The sequence below is a fragment of the Phocoena sinus genome, chromosome 6 (genome assembly GCF_008692025.1).
Source record: "Phocoena sinus isolate mPhoSin1 chromosome 6, mPhoSin1.pri, whole genome shotgun sequence".
NCBI classification, from domain to species: Eukaryota; Metazoa; Chordata; class Mammalia; order Artiodactyla; family Phocoenidae; genus Phocoena; species Phocoena sinus.
The window spans coordinates 45563851-45588261 of NC_045768.1; the positions used below are offsets into that span (position 1 = coordinate 45563851).

General features: G+C 39.0%; 1 protein-coding gene across 1 annotated transcript in view; it reads right to left on the minus strand.

Moving 5' to 3' along the window:
- RORB (RAR related orphan receptor B) overlaps positions 1-24411 on the minus strand; it is a 189562-nt gene that overhangs the window by 25210 nt on the left and 139941 nt on the right. Inside the window, exons 3-4 of the mRNA XM_032636244.1 lie at positions 20812-20953; positions 12198-12599 (exon numbers count right to left, since the gene is read on the minus strand). Coding sequence (XP_032492135.1) covers positions 12198-12599; positions 20812-20953 — 544 coding nt within the window. The remainder of the gene's footprint in view (positions 1-12197; positions 12600-20811; positions 20954-24411) is intronic.

Genomic DNA, 24411 nt, shown 5'->3' on the forward strand with positions numbered 1-24411 from the left:
GGAATCTTTCTGGGCAATCGCACACCCTTCATCCGTTTCCCTGATTTGGATTGCTGTTGCTTCTCAGAGCCCAGTTTCGGATCCTTTAACCAGCTTGGGCTGCAGAAAGCACATGTTGAAGAAGGAGTCAGCACGCACTGTGCTGGGATAATGGGTGCAACAGAAATATGGCTGAATAATGACTGAATGATGGGAGATTCTACCACCTTCAGAGGTGACGCCCATGGACTCTACACTCTCCTTTTCCTGAGACCAGGGATGAGGCTAGAGATTTCTTAAGTGGACCTGAAAATGCAGCTATTATCTTCTCAGTAGTTAAGATTCCGTATGTATCAGTGAGACAGAGCTTTGTCCATTTCACTAAGAGTATGTGGGCTGCTTGATAGTTAATAAAACAACAACAAGGAATGAGAAGGACAATTTTATATGCTCAGTCCAGTCATTCCTTTTCAGTCATGATGAGGGGAAATGTAAACACTGATGCTGGCAAGGGAAAACTGGGTGTGTAATTATAGGTTAAGAGTAAGTCCATGATCCTCATTTTCTATTTGTTAATTTCATGAAAAATATCCTGCTCTCACTTTGTCTTGCATCTCTTTTTTTCCCCATAAAATTGCTGTTTTATTTTTAGACTTTGACCCTTATACTATTCTTGAAGGAAGGCTTATTGGAGCCCAAGACTTATAACTAATTAACAGAATTTGTAACTTCATGTATTAAGTAACTTTATGAGATAGAAATGACAACATGTGATTCAAATGAAAGAATAATCCTAGAAATCTTTAAAATAATTGATATAGAGATATGTTTTTGGCATAGGTTGTGGTGATGGTTTCATGAGTGTATACTTATCTCCAAACCCATTAAGTTGTAGACATTAAATACAGACAGATTTTTGTATGTCGATTATATCTCAATAAAGAGGTTTAAAAAATAATTGATATAGGCAAATATACTTTATCATTTTTGATGAAAAATATTGGAAAATATTGTTAAAATTGTTACACTTCCCTAGAAGCTTTAGGGATAGTCTTAAATCCACTTATGACAGGCAATAAGAAGAGAGAAATTAAATTTTTGAAGGGAAAACTAGAATAAAATTGATGGTAATTCTCAATAGTGTGAGCAAAAATTGTAGAACCCTGGGGCTGGAACTAACCTCCTTCCTTCATTTCCAAATGGACTGTATCTAAATAATTCCAGAAATTAGTTGGGTCTCCTGTCTCTCTCTGCAACTTTGGCTCCCTCCCCACACTGTGATTCATCAATCATCACTGTGATCTGTGGAATAAATCAAAGAAGTAGGAAGGAAGTCCCTCCTTAAGGTATTTACAGGTGGTTGAGATGTGCATGATATGTGTAAATATTAATAATATTTTGTGTAAATTAATTGTGTAAAAATAATATTTTGAAGTAATATTAAAGAAATATATGAAAAATAAATTTTGTTAAGTATTAATTCATATAGAAAAGCAAAGTCTGGAAAGAAGTCATCTAAATTGCCTAGTACTATGTAGAAAAAAGGCTACATCTGCTTATTTTGGTGAAAAGTAAGTAAACTGACAAGTAAGGTGACAATTTCTTGTTTATAACTGTAATGTTATAAAATGTGGACCAGCTTGCAGCTACTAAAATAGCAAGTGACCTTCTGCAGCTCTGATTTCAACCACTCAGCGGGTTTTTTCCACCAAAGGGGCTTATTTTAGCTCTCACTAGACATTTCAGCAAATGGCGCTCTCCAAAGGCTACAGTGTCTCAGACACGGATTGCACGGGTGGTTTCATTAGAATCCCACATCCTGGGAGCGGGGAAAGTTGAGTATATCTTTAAAAACTGCTGCTTTCAGTGTTATTACCAAGAGCACCCGTGGCCCAACTGTATCAAGGTGAGAAAGCTGAGACTCAAAGCTATATATAGCACTAGAGGGGGCTGCATCTGAAGTCCCTAATTCTTTCTCCTCCCCCTCCTTTTTTTTTTTTTTCTTCACGAGAAAGGACGGTTTCTTCTTGGTGAACTATACCCCCTATTCATTTTCCTCCATAAGGGATTTTTTTTTTATACTTGGAAGTATTCTTCTTATAATACTATATCTCAGCCTCAATCAAAATGATTAATGAATTTTTAATTTATCACTTGCCTTAAGGATCTAGAGAACTGCTCAATTCTCTGTTTAGTTTATACTACTCGTGTGAAAGGGAAATTCTTAGGGGATTCGCTTTGAATTAATGGCAGGATATCTCTATGGACTTGCTCAAGGCAAGTTTTAAGTGCCTGCATTAGGTTTTCAGAATATCAAGATTCCTCAGAATCCACACTCTGAGGCAGTAACTCTGATATATTAGAACAATTGGTTTAAAGGTGAAACATTTAACCAAGTGTGCATTTTGTCTTTTTGACAACACACTATCAGTTTTATACGTTTTTGGTCCTTAAATAGAACAAGTCTGCTGGTTAGCGTGTAACAGATGACTGTCAGAGAGGACAATGTTACTTTCGAGACCTTTCTGATTTTTCTAATCTCTATTTAGAGATGATGATTTTGGGGGCATAAATAGAATTGTGCTACCAGCATGAAAACATCAATATTTAAGCTTAAAACAGCCATCAGTTATCCATAGCCTCAATAGGGAGGTAATATTTTCAGCATTTAAGTTCTTCAAATTTTTTAAAGAAGAATTTAGGGGCATAAATAACCCGTAACTTATTTGTTGGCTCAGTTTCAATGTCCAACCACTCATTACTCTTTTACCAGTGAATTAGGAAAGCTTCTGGTCTCCTTTTCAAACAAATTCTATTGCCAATTATTACATCAGAGAATGGCATAACTGAGTTTTACTTCATGTAGATCTGAACCAAAATGTTGTTAAAGTGCTTCAGAAAAATATATTAACAAAATATAAGATTGTTACTAACTATAAAAATGATGAAAATGTGATAAAACACAACTCAATAAAATATGAACACAGAGAAAAACAGTGAAAAAAATCAGATTAATACTACAAGTAATAATATCTGGGAAAGGACTGAATGAACAGATTAATAAATAAAATGGTTAAAATTTTATCAAATTTCAGGAAGTTCAGGTGAGAGTACTGTAATAGGAAGTAAGAAAACTGAAACTAAAGCAGAAAGAAAAACTGAAAGAATCCATAGGGCATTTGTATTTAAGCAGAGTATATCCAAAGGAAAAAACATCATACACAGCAAAACAAATTAACTATCTACGAGGGTGCCTTCTTAATAATTTAATAATGGAAAGCTGTCTTGGATCACAAGTGTTTTGTTTCATTGCAATAGTGCATGTCTAGTTTTGGGGAAATTACAGTTCCCTTTCTTCAAACTAGCTAAGAAAATTAAGAATATAGTATAAAAACATTACCTTTTGAAGCTAACTTTCATAGTAAAAGACCTCCTTCACAGAACAATCAGAAAAGATCAACATACTTCAATGCCCTAGAATTGGTGAGTTTTAAGGAAAGCAGCTTGTAGGATGGAGGAAGCCAATATGAATCCATTGAGCCTTTTATTTCACGCCCTTTGGGAAGTCACTTAACATTTTAAAGTCTTAGTTTCTTTGGGTTTGATTTTCTATCCATAGAAAGATTTGGCAGCAGTGATATTTTCTAAGGGCTGTGTAAAAGCATGGCGACTTGAGTCTAAGGGGCTAAATAGGAATTTCTCTTTCTTTTGACTCACAAGGGAGAAGTCTTGCAGAGTTACAGAAGGTGGGAGTACAGCTCACAGTCTTAAAAGTACTTGAAGTGTCTTAGAACAAACAAAAACAAGATAATCTAGAGCCCATGAAAATATTTCCCTACTCTCTTTTAAAAAGTGCACCTCCTTGGGCTTCCCTGGTGGCGCAGTGGTTGAGAGTCCGCCTGCCGATGCAGGGGACACGGGTTCGTGCCCCGGTCGGGGAAGATCCCACATGCCGCGGAGCTGCTGGGGCCGTGAGCCATGGCCGCTGAGCCTGCGCGTCCGGAGCCTGTGCTCCGCAACGGGAGAGGCCACAACAGTGAGAGGCCCGCGTACCGCAAAAAATAAATAAATAAAATAAAATAAAATAAAAAGTACACCTCCACACATTACTCAAAGGACACTTAGCGGGTCACAGATCATGAAAACCTAATTACGGAAATTGCTCACGGCCATCATTAGGACTGACCTTTACTATTTGGATTTTGTTGACATATGGATTGACCGTTAATTTAAACAGAAGCAATCCCTCCCCAACCTTACCCCCCTTTGGAAATGTAGCCAATATAATTCTGACCTTTAGGAAGAACTAATTCAGGAGAAATCTTTGGAGGCAATTTTTACATTTTCAAACATTTAATCTAAATTTTTAAAAGTAATGATTGCTTAAATAATACATTTAATTGACTAATGCTTTAAAATAAGTGTTTTCTAAATAGTCTAGCACCAAATGTTCCTGGAGCAAACCTGTCTGAAAACCAAACAGCAGTTCCACAATAGTCTGCATAAATAGGGCTCAGATTGAAATAATAAATTTCTTCTCAGTAGTAAGGGTATATCCTCATATATCCTTATCTATAGCTTACATCCTAAAATAAAATAAACAAAAAGTCTTGCCAGCTAGAAACACTTCCAACAGGTTTCCCCACATTTGTAAATATCACAGAAATAAATCCTGTACTGGTTGGCAGAGAGAGCCTGTTAAGTTGGTTGTATACCATGGTAATGAAAACCAAAGTGTATCAAGCTCCATCAACCTGGCCATCAATTGACATTTCTGTGTCCCATAGCCTATGTGGCATTTTAACCCCACCCAGCTCTTCCCAAAATAGGTGCTTGAAAATGTGGCTAAAGCAGTACCTATTCACCCCAGGCAGGGGAAAAGTGATTCAGAGCTCTTTCTAAGAGTTAAGTGTCACGCTTGTAATGCGGGAAATACTAGTCAACAGTGGGGCTGTTTCAGAGATTGTCTTATAAGCATAAACATTCCTTCCTTCAATAAGTCATAGGTAGAACCTCATGAAATCTCCTTCCCTCTTCCTTACTGCAGAATATTTCGTATCTACTATGGCTTTTGAAACTGAGTGCATAAATTGGAATTGGTTTTCCAATAGCTTCCCAATAGCATTTTTTTTTTTTTTTTTGGTTGGTGGATTTTAGAATCTTCTTAGGAAGTTCTGAATTCTGAGTCAAAAATTAATCCCAAACTAGTATCTCCAGGGGAAGTCTACTGAGGAAGATCAGTTTTGCATAATTTCAACTCAAAATAGAAAAGGTGATTTAAAAGATTTACCTAATCCAGTGAATGCTAGCACATAAGGAAAGCTGTACTGACAGAGGTACAAGCATATAGTGGTTAATCTGCATACAGGTACTATAAATAGATATGCAGGTTTATAAGTACTTCAGCTGAGCATATATGTGTGTATTACTTATAGTGTAAATCATGTTTATATATGTTTAGAGCCTTGCTGGTCACAAAGTACTTTTGTATACATTATGCCATTTATTCCAGTTGTGGAGAATCACTGCACTGAGCACGACAGTAGAGTGACTACAACATATTACTAGGTGAGTTAAGACATCTTTTTCAGGTTGTTAAAGGATATCTAGAAAGATACAGATTTGAATGACTCTAGGCAAGAACTATAGTGTCCTCTGTCCCAGGATGCTCCAGAATAATTCATGGCCATGGACTAGTTAATACTATAGTTGTGACCATGGTAAAGATCTTTTTTTTTTTGAGACAGACGACAGGATTCTGGAAATAAGCAGCCTCTTGGGATGTAGTCTATGGAAAGCAGAGAACAAGGTAGTATGAAAATTTCAGAGGAGTCAAGTAAATCCCTCTCAAGTGATCAAGGTGATGTGGGTAAGCCTGGGGCTCAGTCAAGACCATATCTTTATTGTTTTGTCCCCCTTTTTCTTTCAAGAGGGGTTTGGGGAGGTGGTCAGGTTGAAGTGGGCCAGAGAGGACAGGTCGATTTGCCCTGAAGTATCCATACAGCGGCTCACTCTTTACTTTGTACATGAACTAGGGGTGGTTTGAGATTGGCCACCAGCCTCTCATTGATCAGCTCCTGGCTGTCCTTGATGTTCATTTTTTTTTTTTTTTTTAGGAGTGTGGATGAAGAGGCTGGTGCACACTTCTGATGTGACTGTGGTTATTAACTTTATAGTTGACAGGGTCATTCCACCCCATGGAAATTCCCGAGTGTGGTCCTACTCCTTGAGACAGCTGTTTCGGCATCGGTCAGGATTGCCTAGTTGCCTCTAAGTCCCCTCCCCTCCTCTCCACTACCATACCCTTCTCCTTGGGAAGTGGCTGGAACAAAGGGAATATTTGTGCACATGGCCAAAGCTCCCACCAGCAGTTGGGAGAACCATAATCCTTCAAAGTCACTGAGCCCATCTGCCTTATTTTTCAGATGAAGAGACAGAGCTCCAGAAAGCTGAACTAATTTTGAACAAGTTCACATGGCTAGTATGTGAACTAGCCATCAGGAGTCCCAATTTCAATGTCCCTTCCCTAAACTGCCTGCATAGGACCTGTGTTTGGGTGAAGGTGACAGGGGTGTTAGATGACAATGGAAGTTCACAAGATGTCTTCCCTCAAGGCAAGAAAGAAAGAACTAAGACACTGGATTTTCATGTCCCTTACTGCTTGAATGCTTTTTCTCATTAGTTTAGTCTACTTTCGTTCATTTTAATGACTTACTAGGTACTTGCTCCTAAATTGAATGCCTACCTATATTTGATAAAGGTGCCACCAGAGGACATAGGAAATACATAGCTGGAATTAAATTCTATTCTCTGTACCATTTCTGAATGAGTAGTTGAATATGCTTAATAGGTTTAGGCAGTTGTAAAATATTTACCTGTAAAAGCCTATATCATTGAAGCTGCTGTCTTATGACCATAGCACCTGCTTGGGGTTCTTAAAAAATAACAACTGAAACACCAGCAACTTTTACAGAATTTCCCCCAATAAAACATCACTAGAAATACCTTCTATGTGTCCATGTAGCCTTGATGAAAAAAATAGTACATTACAGGGATTAGATCACCTTTAGGCCAATCCCTTTTTGTAATCTCCTCTATTAATACTCAGCTTCTGTAATAGATGAATTTGCTAAAAAAAAAGAAAGAGGTTTATTTCTATTTTTGATGTTTAAAATTCCAGGCTCCATAAATAGACCACAAAAGGAATATGAAAGTAAATCTACATTGAAGATTACACAGGAGGGATCAATGAATTCATTGATTTCATTGTCTTTATCTGGAGAGAAAATTACTGAACAGCAAACTCAGATAATGTTTGTAAAAGGCAATCTATCCCCTTAGCACTGAAACTAATTTGATGGATTTTTTCCCTGTTTTTAAAAGCATGTTGTTTGGCTGTTTGAATTGTCGTGTTGTCTGGTACCTCATGGATACACTGTCAATCATCTTTGAGCTTAAATGAGCTTTCATTAAGAGTATTAGTCCTGCAGAATCCTCCAACCCATCTGAGGGCTATAGTGGTGGAGCAAAAACACGACCTTCCATTTTCTCTCTCTGCTTGTTTGCCAGTCTTCCTATAGCCAGCTTCCTTTCCCTGCCACCAACCACTGCAAAATTTTATTTGCAAAGATATAACACCTCCACCATGCCAGCTTGAAGTAAAATTCCTGCTAAACCCAGTTAAACCTGATGCCTAAATATTAATTTGCAGCTTACTTTTGCCCTTCTCTTATTTTATGGTGTTTAGTCCTATGGGATTTTGAGAAACCCAAGCATATTATTCTGGAAATGTTTCATGCTTTCCTCCTTGCTTACCCACATTTTCTTTTCAAGTCCCAAGACTATGGGAATAAAACATTCCTGAAAAGAGCTGTGGCACAGAGTAAGCAATACCCCCCATCTTCTTCACCTGCAGGAGAGTTTGTGGTATCGTCATGCTCGGGATTTAGAATACATGGCGTTGAACTGCAGTTATTTATTTTCATGCCTGCCTCCTAGACGGTGAGGACAGGAACCGTGTTCTCCTTGCCTTGAGTGCCTGGCACACACTACCAAACGTAAAACAGCCAGCTAGTGGGAAGCAGCCGCATAGCACAGGGAGGTCAGCTCGGTGCTTTGTGACCACCTAGAGGGGTGGGATAGGGAGGGTGGGAGGGAGACGCAAGAGGGAGGAGATATGGGGATATATGTATACGTATAGCTGATTCACTTTGTTACAAAGCAGAAACTAACACACCATTGTAAAGCAATTATACTCCAATAAACATGTTAAAAAAAAAAAAGAATATGTTTTTGAAAGAACGCCTGGAAGTGTAGAGTAGCAGAATGAGCTACATAAGAACTTAAGCTTTACCACATAACTAACTCTGTGCCTGGGAAAATCCCTCCCTCTTCCTGACCCTTAATTTCTTCATCTGTGCAATGGGATGATTTCTTCACTTCCCACCTGAAGGCACTGGTAGGAGGCTTAAATTGGCTAATGTGCATGAAGGCATTTTCTGTTTCTGTCTATCCATAAGGTATTATTATTAGGGTTCCTGAACCTAGAAGTCTGTAGTTCCTTTGGTGCACTTTTAGAAAGACAATGGTTTTTCAGGAGGAATATTCCTGACTCATAACGCTCAACTAATTGACTTTTTGGGATCTGCATACTGTTGCTAGTATTGTTTTATGGTTCTTAAACATGCATTTTTATTAAAATTTCAAAACTGTAAGACTGTATTCTGTATGGGCTAATCCAAAAACTGTGTTTTTTTTTTTTTAATCTGCTTTTACAATGGCCCAATCAGAATCATGATCTGGTTGTACAATTTCATTGTTCTCTCAGAAATGAGAGGAAGCAGATCAGTACTTCTAGCAGCCAAGAGTGATGTTAAAAAATTCTCTCGTGTGATATAGCCTCAATTCACGCAGTCAGAATGTGGCTAAAATCACATTTTCTTTTTTAGAAGGTTTTATTTTATTTTTTGGTCACACAGTGTGGCTTGCGGGATCTTAGTTCCCTGACCAGGGATTGAACCTGGGCTCTGGCAGAGAAAGCACCAAGTGCTAACCACTGACTGCCAGGGAATTCCCCACATTTTCTATATTTGTCAGCACAGGCTTCTTTCTATGACAACTTGTCACCAGCCAGATTAGTATAGATCCTTGTTAATCAACTCAAGTCAAAATGTCAGCGTGCACCCTCTGTAAGCTCCTTTGTAGCGCCCAGTAGGACGTCAGTTAGGCAGCAAACACCAAGCAAGTCTTGTTGTGGGAATGCCATTAACTTGGGAGGGGCTCCCTTTGTTTGATGGGAAGAAACATAGTTAAAATAGTTTTTAACTATTTTAACTAATATAGTTTTGATGTTACTTTGACCTGGGTTCACATGCTTACTTTGCTTTTAACAAGTTTTGTAACTTCTGAGTCTCAATGTTTTCATCTGTAAAATGGATATACGAATAATTACATAACAGGCATAATAGGGTTGTTATAAGAGTTGAATATTGCTAGGCACCATTAGGGGCTCAATAACAGGTAATTAGGTAATGACCAAGAATGTTATTAAGTAATAATGAGATTAATACCATTATAAGATAAATTATATTGATAATAATAATAATGATGAGGCTTATGCATGACAGAAGCTGTTCTAAGAATTTTCAAATATTAACTCATTTAATCCACACGCACAGGTAGGGATTATTATTATCTCAGGTTTACAACTGAGACTCAGGTTGGGTAAACTGCCTGAGGGAAAAGGAACAATGAGGTTTTGAACTCAGGCAGTCCGACTCCAGAACCAAAGTTCTTTTTTTTTTTTTTTTTTGCGGTACGCGGGCCTCTCACCGTTGTGGCCTCTCCCATTGCGGAGCACAGGCTCCGGACGCACAGGCTCAGCGGCCGTGGCTCACGGGGCATGAACCCGTGTCCCCTGCGTCGGCAGGCAGACTCTCACCCACTGCGCCACCAGGGAAGCCCAGAACCAAAGTTCTTAACTGCTGTACTACTCCACTGATGCCCTCCTGCCCAATTAGACTGTTATGGACTCAGTGCTTTAGTGAAATGAGTGGCAGTTTTTTGGATCGTGCAGGAAAGCATAGTGCATCACATTGTGGCTCTTATAAGTACCTCCATTCGACACTCGAAGGAGTTTGTGTCCACTAGATGGCATTGCCGTTTTAACGAAATGGGAACCAAGGCAACACTTAGGCTCAGGAGCCTGCTAAATTTGAGAGCACTAGGAGAACAACCTAATTGCATCCCTAAAAGTCTGATGGAAGAAATCTCCAAAATTTAAGGCAGATCTAGAGATCTCTAAAGACTAATAGTATCTTGAAATAAGTAAGAAAAATAAATGCTAGTTCATTTTGGGGTCAGTGTCTGTGTAGAAAATCTGGATGAATTTGGAGTTTCTCTAGTTCATAGAGGAATAGACTCAAGGCCAGGAGGAGAATGACCTGGGTAGGGTTACTTGAACTTCATGTTTCTGGCTGTAGTGTTCTCTCTGTAATACCTCCTACTGATTCTAAATCACAAAGAAATTGTGATTTCTGCATTCTTAGAAGTCTTTCCTTTTTGGGTATGGATCAGATCATCCAACGATTGTTTTTGTTGCAGTATGTTTTAAACATGTGTTCCCAATCAAAAGCAAACTCAGGAACTTAGATACTAAGTAGGATAAAAGCAAAAAATGGTGCATATTTCCTTTTCCTTTTAACATGTCCTTTTGGAAAGACCTAGTGACTTCACTTAAACAGATTGTCCCCTATTGATTGACAATGCAGTTTGTGAATATTAAGCCCACAGCAAGTAGCAGGATAATGGATAAGCACAAGGACTCCAGAATCAGACAGCCTGGAATGGAAGTTGCCTCTATCATTTAGTAACCAAAGGACCCTGGGCAGGTCATGAGACATCTCTGAGCCTCTGTTTCCACATCTGTAAAATGGGAGTAATAGTCTTACTTATCATATAAGATGCTTGTGAAAATTAAATGTGTGTGAAGTGCCTGCGACATAGTCACAGGTTAAGGAGAGCAACATAATGAATATTTTTGTTATTAGAGCTGATGTGTAGTTTTCTACGTCTCTCAGTTGTGGATGTCATCACAGGTGCTATGTCAACCACTTCTTTACTCCCTGCCACAGGCTGAATTGCTAAGAGAGAAAAATAGCGTTTCAGGTTTTATAACTGTGTCACGTCACTTCTTCCTCAACCAGATGGTAGAAGTAGCCAAGATACATATGGCGTGTCCTTCGTTATGTGTTCACATCAACTTTATTTAAAACACTCGTAGGCTTTAGGCTCCTACTCACAGTTTAGACAGAGAAGGTGATTGAACACGTGGTGGGCAAGTGAGAACAGCTCAGAGTTACTGAGCACTTGCGGAGTGCCAAACATGGCTCTGTTTTACAAGTATTGACTCATTTAATTCTTACAACAACAGTGTGATCTGTGAGCTAACATTTTTTGAGAAAAAAAACCCCCAAAAAACAGGATGAGCAAACCAGGATTGAGAGACTTGCTTCAGCTCAAATAACAGGCGACGGATCCAGGATTTGAATTCAGGTAGCCTGGCTCTTAACCACTCTTTTCTACCACCTCTCAGGGCAAGATGGCAGTCTCAAAGACTCCCGAGCTCCACACTGCTTTCCCTGTGCACTAAGTACTGCGTGAAGCCTGCTGTAGCCACTGCCTGCTAGCTCCTCCGGGCTACTGTTAACAGACAGCTCTGTTACCCAGGAGGGTAATGTGTTAAACCTACATCCATATTTTTATGACAATTAGTTAATAAAATCAACTGATTAGACGGTTAACAGACTCCTAAGCTTAACAGGGTAAAACAAAGCGGCGACAGGTCAGAAGAGAGAGTGCACTCTTGAAGACCACTCCTTAAGAAGGATGTTGCAGAAGCAGGAGGGTCTGCAACCGAAGCAACTGTGCCTGGGACTTGCCCTGCTCAGGAGGGCTTATTTGTTGCCCTTCTGTAATATTCCAGACTACACTTTACTTTATGATTTTTTTCTTTCTTCCTTTGCTTGAAATAAACTTTTATGGGCCATGGGAACAGTGACAGTTATTAGACTATATTTTAAAATCAATCAGTTTCCTCACTAGAAGCCATAAATGCAAGTAATTCAACTTAGACCTAAGAAAATGATCTTACTAAACAGGACCAAGGCGATTTCAAAGTAGAATTTCCAAAAATGAGCCGGAAGGAGATTTCCACTTACCGATTTCAGTCATGGTTATCCCTGGTGCTAACTGCCCGTTGTTGAAAGAACTATAGGTAAACAAGTTGGGTACGGATGTGAGGTCATAGATAGGTTCTTGCTTTATCTGTTTGATTCCAGTCACGTCAAGTCCTGACTGATCAGGGGACGGCTGGCCGGAATCCACGTTGTAATAACCCTCGGACTTGGGCAGGTCCATGACGTGTCCGTTGGCGTAAGTGCCACTGGCCTCGTTGCTCAGGTTGCTGAGGCCATTGCTGATGCTGCTGCTGTACACCCTGGCGAGGGCTTCCGCCTCCCCACTCTGCTGCTGCCGCTGCTCCTGCAGCCGCTGCTGGTGCTTCTGCACCTCAGCATACAGGCTGTCCCTCTGCTTCTTGGACATCCTCCCAAACTTCACCGCTGGGTGGGAGACAAAAGCAGAAAACAGCACTTGAGGTTCTCACTCGCATTAACCACCTCAAGTCCAAGGGCTCATGGATGGCTGTCCCCTCAACATAAAATGCACCAAGTCCCAGTACCACAGCCCAAGAGTCCATTCGCTTGCACTCCACATTTGATAAAAGGTTATATTCACGGGTGTCTGTACTGGTTTATGTGCATAGTGAGAACTAAATCTAAGCTAGAAAGAAAGGTACAAACTTATAGATGTATTTCTCATTGACACGAAGTTAGAAGGCATATCTCCTCGTTCTTTCTTACTTGCGGGGGAAAAAAAAGAATTCACGAAAACCCAAAACTACCACATAGTACCTATTCAAATGCAGACCAACACTCATTATTAGCTTCCCACCTGAGCATTACGGTTTCTAGATTGCCAGATAGGACCCTATTATTTCACTATTTTCTAAACAGCACGTTGGGTAAGACCAAGGATGTGAAGCAGGGTGAGAAACACAATTTCAAGGAAACCACATCATTTGTCTTCGATTGGATTTGGGGATCAAATGAAAACAATCTTTGGAAAATAGTTATTTTGTGAATACGATACCCAGCAAGTGAGACGACGGTAACCCTTCCTTTCTTATTCTACCGTCCCCAAGTTTTGTACTGCCCCTCTCTTCTGGAAAAATCCTTAACCATCCTGAGGAAGAAGGAGAAAGAGGCTCTGGCAGTGGTCAAAGAGTAGTACAAAGATGCTTTGATCTGAATTCATTGTTTCTTATAGAGCTTAACTTCCTGAACTGTTGTGGATCGAGACATTTTTCCTCACATGCTATCAACTCCCGTTTAAGGCTGTACGTCCAGAGTCGAGGGGCCACCTTACCTGAATCATCAAGCATGTCGTTCGGCTCATGTTAATGGTAGGGACTATGGTAAACTTAGAGGTTCCCTTTTGAGATTCTGCTTTCTTTTCTTTTGTGACACTGTTCCCGTCACCGGCTGGTGGTGGGAGCTCAGAGAATGTGGGAAGAAGAGAATGGAGAGTAGAAATAGGTCCAATTTCTGGATTCAGTCAGTAGAGTTGATGAGAATAACTTCTGAGAATGACTAAATGGTGAAGTGCTTAAGAACTCTCCAGCACCAAGGGGCCACAGAAGAGATTCCTGTTGTGAAACAGCTGCCGTTTTACCCCCCAATATTCATTTTCTCTTTCCAGTGGTTATAGAGCTACCAAAGTTTATCTGAGCATAGGCTGTTCGGAATGGAGACCACACTTCCCAACCTCCCTCACTGCCAGGTGTGTCTCTGTGATGAAGTTCTGGATAACAGGGAGTAAATGGAAGCACTGCATGCAGGTGTGTCCTGAGGCTCGCCATTCTCCTCCTTTCTGCCTGCTGGATTGTGGATGTGAGGGATGGATTTAGAGCAGCCCAAACTCTTCCTATCTCCTTAATCTTGAAAAACCTGTGTTCTGGCTTTCTGACACTGCCTAAGTAGGAAAACCAAGCGGCAATTATCCACTAATTTTTCTGAATAAAGACAAGTAATCGGGTTAATCCAGACCAAACTCCCCATGCCACCTCAGTTGTCATTTTTATAGGTATTTTTTAAATGATTTTGTTCCTTTATTTCTTTTTTTTTCTATTTTTTAAACATCTTTATTGGAGTATAATTGCTTTACAATGGTGTGTCAGTTTCTGCTTTATAACAAAGTGAATCAGCTATACATATACATACATACCCATATCTCTTCCCTCTTGCGTCTGCCTCCCACCCTCCCTATCCCACCCCTCCAGGTGGACACAAAGCACCGAGCTGATCTCCCTGTGCTATGTGGCTATGGATAAAGAAGATGTGGCACATATATAGAATGGAATATAACTCAGCTATAAAAAGAAATGAAATTGAGTTATGTGTAGTGAGGTGGATGGACCTAGAGTCTGTCATACAGAGTGAAGTAAGTCAGAAAGAGAAAAACAAATACCTATGCTAACACATATGTATGGAATTTATAGGGTTTTGAATCACTGTGTTTAACTTTGTAGAGACAGGGCATTAAATTCTGTTTCTCAGAGACAAATATATTTGCTTCCTAACTGTAGTGGTATTTTCAGCTTGTCCACGGACAGAATTCTGTAGTTGCTTTTAGAGAAAGCTTTCTATCTTTATCATTCCAAATAATTTACTCTATATCATTCTCTAGGGGGAAAAAAAAACCCTTTTAGTATACGAAAAAATAAATCATGGTAAGTTTTGATTCAGAAAAAACTTTTTCCCCCCAAGAAATGTCACATGCTTCTCCATTCGCTCACCCCCTGTCATTTGCATTCCTGTAGATTCGGAACAGCTCTTTGTGACAGAGATAGAGAGGTGAATCCAAAATTTATGTCTACTGCTGTAGGTTAAGATTTTTGTTTTGGCTGGAGTAGACCTACTTTCTGACTTACTTTAGTAGAATAGTTTTGCATTTATTCATTTAAAATTTATAGGGAGAAAAAATTAAGAACAAGGAACTCTTCTGACATGGAGACAAAAATGTAGTGGCTCTTTTTAAACCTTTTTCCAAACCTAAACTTTGCTTTAGATTTCTATACACTTTAGGTGAAATACACATTATAGTAGGTTGACTGCGTTAGTAACCCTGATGCTTCTTGCCTATTTGCCTGCTCTACCCCATGTAAATTTGCAGTGCCCTTTCATTCTGTGCAGGCATCCTGCTCCATCCCCTTGACTCAGGGTCATGTGATCTGCTCTGGAGCAATGGGATATTGACAAATGTGACACAAACAGAGGCTTAAAAAGTGCTTGTGTGATTGAGTGCCCCACCATGAAAAGGACATGCCTACACTAGTTTGCTGAAGGATAAGATATGTGAAACAGAGCAGAACCATCTCCGGCAAGGCCAACTACAAACAGGAGAGCTGTAGAACTGACCTGTAGCTGACAGCAGATACGGAAACGAGCCCAGTCAAGACCCTATACTGAACAATTTTAGGTTCAGAATTCTGCTGTTAACCATAAGACCTCACAATCAAAGCTAACAGTGTCAAATAAGTATGCTGCCAAGCTCTTTGCCCTGTAAACACCCGAAAACCCACTCACTGGTGAATAGTTATGCCTCTTCCAAAAAAAACTGACTTATCAAGTCACTGAGCAATTTAAATATTTTCAAAGAAAAAACTTAAAGCTCCACAACATTTTGGAATTATCAGGCTTCATCCTAAATCAAGGACTTTGCCGACAATGACTATAATACTATTTTAGAATCAATTTTCCATTCATTTCAGAAACACTGGTGTGCCAGTGTTTCAGTTTTATGCCCCTTCCTGTAATAAAAGTGGTGACATATTTGGGAAAAAATTATAGTACTTGGCAAAATAAAGTTTCTGAACTTTCCTGATATAAAAATAATTTCTTGTCGTTATTTGTAAATACATTTATTGTATTCATGGGCCTATGTTTTCAATTTCATTTATTTATTATACAGCAGGTTCTTATTACTTATCTATTTTACACATATTAGTGTATATATGTCAATCCCAATCTCCCAATTCATCCCACCCCCCACCCCCGCTTTCCCCCCTTGGTGTCCACGCGTTTGCTCTCTACATCTGTGTCTCTATTTCTACCTTGCAAACCGGTTCATCTGTACCATTTTTCTAGATTCCACATACATGCGTTAATATATGATAGTTGTTTTTCTCTTTCTGACTTAACTTCACTCTGTATGACAGTCTCTAGGTCCATCCACGTCTCTACAAATGACTTCATGGGCCTATTTTAACAAAGGCTATATTTCTATTATATTTTCAAGTATTTGCATTCTTCTTACCACTACCCATTAATCAGAATGGCACATAGTTTACGTGTTTGACCCTCTCAAACTTGAATTATTCTGTTAATAAGATTCACTTGAGTATGGAGACAGCCTCTTGTTAAACTGCTAGCTCTCAAAGAAACTAGCACAATTTGTATACATTGCAAGTGCTTTATAAATATTCAGTGATGATAGTATTTGCTCATGATATGCTCTCAACCCTCATTTTGATCCCACACTAGCAAAGAACCATTTTACGCAAAAGTATTGGAAATCTTTTCATATCTATTTGAATTGTGGGATTCTAAATGGAATGGAAGTTTTTGGAGTAACTATACAACAAAGATGATGCTTCTTCAAAGATTTCTGCTTCCTACCACATGACAACTAGACACATGTTTTTGGTATCAAGAGGAACCCCGTTGTAGAACTATCATCTATGACTTTCCATAGGCCTTTTGGAAATTATTTTATCTTACTATCTTTGGCTGTGAAATGCTTTATGTTTATATCTCACTACTTATCAAGGAAACTAGTCTTAATTTAACTTTAAAATTTCAAGGCTATGCCTTTTTATAGTGCTTTAAGATTTGTAGAAAAAAATCGGATGCAGTCTACCCAACCCTATTCATAATTTTAAAACATTCTCTCTCTTCCCCTTCACTTCTCCAACAGAACTTCCTGTGATTATGGAATGTTCCCTGCACTTTCCAATATGGTAGCCACAAGGCACATGTGGCTTTGAGCACTTGAAATATAGCTAGTGTGACTGAAGAACTAAACTTTAAATTTTATTTAATTGTAATAAATCTAAACTGAAATTTAAATAGCAACACGTGGATACCATACTGGACCATACCATTCTGGATAACAAGAAGCTAAATCTGTGACACCTGCCCGTGTAGGGCAGCTTCCATTTTTTCATAGAGGCATGTCACTTAGGAGGACACATACTTCATTATTGCAAGGTGAGTATAATGCTTTTTTTGGGGGGTGCAATATCTTCCTATTGATGCCAAAATATTTTGTTTTTTTTTTTTTGGTAGTGCTACTACACCTCACACTGAAGATTCCGGCAACTAACATTTGTGAAGGGTCCAGTTAAAAAAAGAAATAAATACAATGGTGGAGAAGATTCAGTGCACATACGTATGCCGTCACTTCACACACACGTATACATGCAATACCTTCACCTTTTTATACACATAAACATATGTGTATGTATTCCAAGTGGATTTGACTTTTGATTCTTTGCCAATGCTAAATTCGAACAAATTTGTTACTGCTGAGTTTGTTGTCTACTCATTCTCTCCCATGACTAATACGCAACTATAGAAGCTGAAATTCAGGAGAGAATGAAAGTCCAGCGGAGTCAACAGTTATATCAAGCCATCTACTAGCAGTCATATTGTTTTAGTGACCAGGTATGGTGAAGTAAATATTCTTGGACCCAGGCATAACTGACAGAAAACAAATGCAAATATTAAAATGAAGATGCTACTTTATGTCTGAGGGAAGCTGGGTGGTGTGTATATAGAAGTTAGGTGTGAGGGCATCTTACCTTGGCTACTGGTACTACTGCTAAAGCACTTTGAAAATATCTGCTTCGTCAGTAGAAGGTAGGTATAATAAATTAGTGGCAGGACACATACTACCTCTTACTCTTGAGCCCTTACTAGACATAGCTAATTAACCATAACCTCAGGGCTTCATAATCCTTTGATACCACATACTAGGCATTACTTATCAATAGAAGATAAAACCTGTTTAGCTTCCCAGGTATTAGTGTGACTTATTTAGTTTAAAGTACCCTATATATTCAAGGCCTATAACAAACTTCCTCTATATAAACAGTAAAGAAGAATTTGTTTTCCCATAGACAGAATCATGTTTTTCTTCTGCTGAAGCCTCTTCTCCTCATTCCCAGCTACTACTATCACTCCTGAGCATTTCTCCTCGCCATTAATCTGACACAAGCCATGCTTAGGGGGCATTTTGAAAGATGTCCCTGGAAGCCTCAAGATTGTCTCTGGACCTAAAATTAAGATGGATCATTATCCTTAATCCTCAGCATCCTTAGATACTATCTTGCTTTTTCTTGCACAGAAGTTTATGCTGTAGTAAATTTCCTCCCCCTTGAGAATAGACTGCGGCTCTATCCATAAACGATCCCCACGTCCCCACCCCCACCCCTACAATATATTTTTTATGTCATGAGATTCAGACAACCTCTTAGATTTTGTGGGCTGACGTCACTGAATCTGCCTTGGACCATATGCCCATCCCTTGCTCATGACTGTTCACCAGCACAGACCCACATGATCTCTCTTTCCAAATAGATACTTCCTTTTATTGTAGGAAGAAGCAACAAAGGCAAATACTCAATGGCTTAGTCTCTCTGTAGAATTATTAGTGAAACTCTTCAGATATTGTCAATTATTATGCTGACTCCATATTACAGAAATGAAGTGCAAAATTATCAACTCGAATTCCCACAGAACTTCACTAAAGAAATTCTGAAAACCATTTAACCTCCACCCTCCACTTTCTTCACTTTAGTTATGTGCAAGTACACAGGGCTACAAATTTACCCTACGAGTAAATGTATGTGATTAGCAAATCTAGAAAAACAAAACAAACAAAATCAGCTAATACATAGAAAAGTTTTGGAAACCTACATCTTGTAGCTTTAGAAGCTACCTATAAACTGGAAGGCTCAACGTCAGATTCTTTTTATTTTGGGGGTTAAATATATCTCATTGGTATACTTTTGTGCAAGACAAGTTTATGTGGGTTGGAAATTAGAGAAATGGTAAACAAAAATTCAAGATGCAACTATCTGGAGAACGCAAGCTAAGAAGTAAACAGTGTATACGTTTAGGTACCATCTATGCAGAGTTAAATTTATTCAAATGACTAAAAGGCCCGCATTTAATTCAATAACTCATAAAATCCCTTTATACCAAGAGATAGTGCATGCCAATTATCTATATTTCTTTAAAATCTAGAAGTATTTCTTTTTTTTTTTTTTTCTTTTTCTTTTTTGGTCCACACTGCCTTGAACTTCATTCCAGGGAGTGTGACCAGAGACACAGAATCCACAGTGATCCACGTAAAGAGAATGAGTATCAGGGGCTTTGTCTGTGTCTCAGGCTCTGGGTAAAAGAGAATTCCATGATTCATTCAACAAACACTTAGGTGCCTCCTTTTAACCAGACCCTGAGGGTACAGTGGGAACAAGACAGAAATGGCCCCAGGACACAGGGCTGCTCATAACCCAGTACAGGAGTGCTACAGCCAACGTCAGTGGGGAAAGAATTCGTTTAGATGAAAACTTAAAAATGGACACAAAGCTAGATGAAATTCTTTGTGTGAGTTTATTTGTCCTCTTTCATTAATCTAAGAAGTTCAGTTGGGGTGCCAAGCCACCCATTTGGATTGGGCGTGAAACCATCTACAGAACCCTTCTAAGATGTGGAGCTCTGCTACAGCCTTTCTGATCTTCATCATGCCTCTGAATAGTCCACATCCATTAATGGAGCTTCTGGGCTTCCTACAGAAGCAAGGTCTGTTCCTTAGCATCTCCACATACGAAGCAACTTGTGCACCAGTCAGACTTACCCAGTGACCAAGTGGTCCAGGTCTGCCTGGGACTTTCCAGTTTTAGCTCAGAAAATCTCACATCCCAGGAAGTCCCTCATTCACAGGCAAACTTGGACAAGTGGTAACCTTTAGATCTAGGACTACGTGGCTTTCACCTAACCTAGTTAGCACAGGTTGCTCCGTGAGCTACAGAAAAGTCTTTCCTTTCTTCCTATGTTATAGGCAATACTACATATTTATTTGCTCTTACTTTTCCTCTTAATACACTGCCAGCAAGTGGTTTTCTTTTCTTCTTATCCCTTTGTCTAGAATTCTTCCAGCAGCTTAAACAGACTCCAGCAAAGCATCCATTTGATGCATCCATAAGATTCAAGCCATTTCTGTTTAATCATGTCACTGCCCTAGAGTGACATATACGTGTTAGCCAGTATATTATTTATACTTTCTGGCTCTGAAATTGTTTTTAATGGAAAATTCTTTTTCAGTTATCCAGCCTTGTATTTAAATAATTTTGAATGAAAAGAAGAAAAGCATACATTTGAAAGCCTTCTTTTTTCTTTTACATCTTTACTGGAGTATAATTGCTTTACAATGCTGTGTTAGTTTCTGCTTTATAACAAAGTGAATCGGCTGTATGTATACATATATCCTCATATCTCCTCCCTCTTGCATCTCCCTCCCACCCTCCCTATCCCACCCCTCTAGGTGGTCACAAAGCACTGAGCTGATCTCCCCGTGCTATGCGGCTGCTTCCCACTAGCTCTCTGTTTTGAAAGCCTTTAAGTAAGAAGTAGGAAGGCGAAGCCTTACCATCTCTCGACATTCCTAGGGCAAGACACTTCTGCAGTCGGCAGTGTTGGCAACGGTTTCTGTTGGTTCTGTCAATTAAACAGTTTCTCTGCCTCGGGCAGGAGTAAGAGGCATTGTTCTGCTGGCTCCTTCTAAAGAATCCCTAGAGGGAGAAAGAGAATGGGAGGGAGATAAATTTATAAGAAGCGACCATTAACAGAGATGATAGCTACATTTTCTACAGTGAACGTCGTTAACTGAGTTCACTTTTTAAAATTCTTTGGCTACCTCTCCTTGGACTGCTTACAGATGTTTCTACTGGGGAAAATTTGGACTCTCTGCAGAGATATGAAGGTATCATTCATTCATTCATTCAATCAATGTGTACTAAAGACATCCGTGCTGTTCTATGCACAGTAAAACAGAGTTCCTGCCCCCAGAGAGCAGTGGGAAGGGAGTGGCAGAGGGGAGTGTCACGTATGACAGAACTTCATGGGGACAATAACACAGGAGTGTGTCAAGTGCTGTTGGAGTGAGGAACTCTGGGTACTGAGTAGTGTGGGTTCAATATGCGCCACTATCTTCCTAGTTTCTAAGATGCATTTTTATCCATTTGGAAATTTTTGTATTTGGCCAGAATGTATCTGGAAGGTTGTTTTTCTAAGCAGTGATGTACCTTAGAGTCAACCACATCTTTGAATACAGGAAATATGGTATAAAAACTGCTCAGTAGAAAACAGACAATAAGTAAAAGCTGAATGAATGCTCTCTGCTTGGCCTCAGGCTGTAGCAATCTAGGAGGTCTTCATGCAAGTACATTTAGGTCCTTCTGGTACAAAATGAACTGCCTTGGACCATAGATCACCCTTATAAATAAACCCACAGCTAAGTCTATTATTTTTTTAATTCTTTGGATACCACCCACCTTAGTTCTCTTACCAAAAATCCTACTGGGGTAAATAAACATTTTCTCCAGAGATATGAAAGTATCCTTCACCCATTCATTCACTTATTTAATTAGTTTCCCTCATCACTCCTTGTCCTTGAATTACAATAAAGCAAAAGTGCAAAGTGCTACAAACAAAGCAGTGATCTACAAATAGATTTACCAAGAGAAATTTTAGGAAAAGATATCCTGTACTATCATCTCTCGGAAGGAGGAAGCCTAGAAAAGGTCCAGGATGGTCACGCAATGCCCATCTCGCTGAGAGGCCTGGAAGAGGTCACTTGACTTCTGTCAAACAGTTTCCTCAACTTTCAATGGGAGGATAGTGCAGGGCTGGGACTCTTGGTCACACATTTAAGGGTTGCCAAAAGATGTGGTACTCAGGATAAACATTTTAACACTGATTTTACATGTTACAAATCAACATTAATGCAAACTCCCCAAAAGTTTACATAAAAACAGAATTAAAATTATCAATTTTCCTTTTGCCTCAGGCTTCCATATGGCTTGGCAAGGCACTGTAACAGAGAGCTTGGCCAACCTTATGAAAAGCCTCAGAAAAGGATGAGTGGCCAAGTACCTCCTTAGAGAGGAGTGCCAATTGGTTTTGTGGTTGTAATCCTCAAGCCATTCAACAAGAGCTAGTTTTGCCCCCACAGATCCATGCGTATTATTTATTTAATGAACCAGTGGTGGCAAAATAAGATATCCAATTGGCCAGTTTGCATGAACTCATGGAGCCCTTAAACAAGAGATCACATCCAAGCCCCCAGAGGTTGAAATTATGTACTTCATATACTGTGAAAGCTGTCAGAAGGCGTAACCTCAGCTCATCAGTCTTGATTGAAGATGACTTGGAATTTACATTTTACAAAAGAATTGTGTGGTTTTTACCTATGGATACTCTTAAGTGCCACTTAGCAAAGGAGTTGACAGAAGAGACTTTTTTGAAGTCACAGCTACAGCCCTAATTTAAGGCCAATTTGACATTAATTGTGAGACATTTCTTGCTTATCTGTTGCTCATTACTGCAAACGAGGTTTCTAGCATGAAAAAGAGATTTCGTTTTAAATTTTTATTGGATGAAAAGGAACTTGAATAAGTGTACAAGCGGAAATGATGTTACTTAAAATGGGTGGTTTATGTGGATCTGAAAACAGTATTATGAAAATTCAGAGGTTGATACTAAATGTGCTGACATTGATATCTTATTCTGAGCGGAATTTCTTGAGTTTGCTATTTGGAGAAAAATGTAGCATATTTACAAATGTGGGTTTTTCCATGAAATAAAAAAAAGTTGTGTGGTGTACAGTATCATTTTGACTAAAACCTCAGAATATGCTTCAAAATGACAGCATAAGTTCTTTGATCCTGGATTCCTTCTTTAAATAGAAAAGATGACAGGAGCCTAAATACTCGTTCTTGGCTATTGACCTGTTGGAATATATTTGTTCAGTAGTTAAATCTTTTTTGGAAATCACTGCTTAAAATGTCTAGTTCCTTAACATCACCATAGCCTCATATTTTGAAAGCAGACATTTTCTAAATACAGCTTTATACAATGAAACACAAAACACTTCCACTTTGACATTGAGCTACAAAACATTTTTTCATGGGTACTGTGTAAACTAGACCAGAGCTCTTAAAATTGCATAATAAACCAACACGGCGGAAGTGATTTCACTGGAGATGTGTCTGATTCCAAAATTATTAGTATTTAGGGGAATTCCCTGATGGTCCAGTTGTTAAAGACTCTGTGTTTCCACTGCAGGGGGCATGGGTTCAATCCCTGTTTGGGGGAATAAATCCTGCACGCCACGTGGCATGGCCAAAAAAATAAGTTAAGAAAAAGATAACAAAATTATTAGTGTTTATGAAGAAAACTGTCTGTCTATCTGCCCAGAGGAAGTAATAACTTATTCTAGAAGGGTAAAAAATTGCTGATTCGTAATTTTGCTTTAACGTGTCTTGTGATAAGTTGAAAAAATTGCATTAAGGTGAATAACATGCAATTCTTAATTATAGGTCTGCAGAAGAACAGAACCCAAGGCACATCTCATGATGTTCAAAGATGGGATTACTGCTAATCACCTCTAAAGCCAGTCAGTATGTTGATGGGTTAGGACATTTCATGTTATTCTGCCCCCTATGCATCCCTCCCCTACTTTATTCTCATTTAGTCCTTTTTCTTTTCTTCCCTCCAGTTTCAATTCCAGGAATCATAATTTTTGAGACTATTATGAAGACACTGCCAATTTTTCACATAGCATGACTATTTGAGTTACAGTACGTTTTGTTTCATTTATATCTGAATGTCTTATAAGTTTAAAGTTGGTTCTTAGAATTTTTGATTGTGCCGCATCTCCTTCAGTTTACTGACCTTAAATTAATGATTCACTCTACTTGCATCTTTGATCAAAAATATAATTGCTTTTGCCAATAACTTTGCCAGTCTATCACTTTCCCCTCCTGGACTATGGCTGCATTTCATTTGTTCTGGTTACATACTGCCCTTTAAAATTGCAGAACTGTTTTCATTTCTCCCTTGATATTTAGTCTCTCACCCTTTCTTTCCTTCTAAGGATTAAATTTAAACATTTACTCTTAAGTTTCACATTTCTCTTATTTCTGATTAAGTCTATGTTAACTGCTATTCCTCCAGCTTTGTGTTTTAA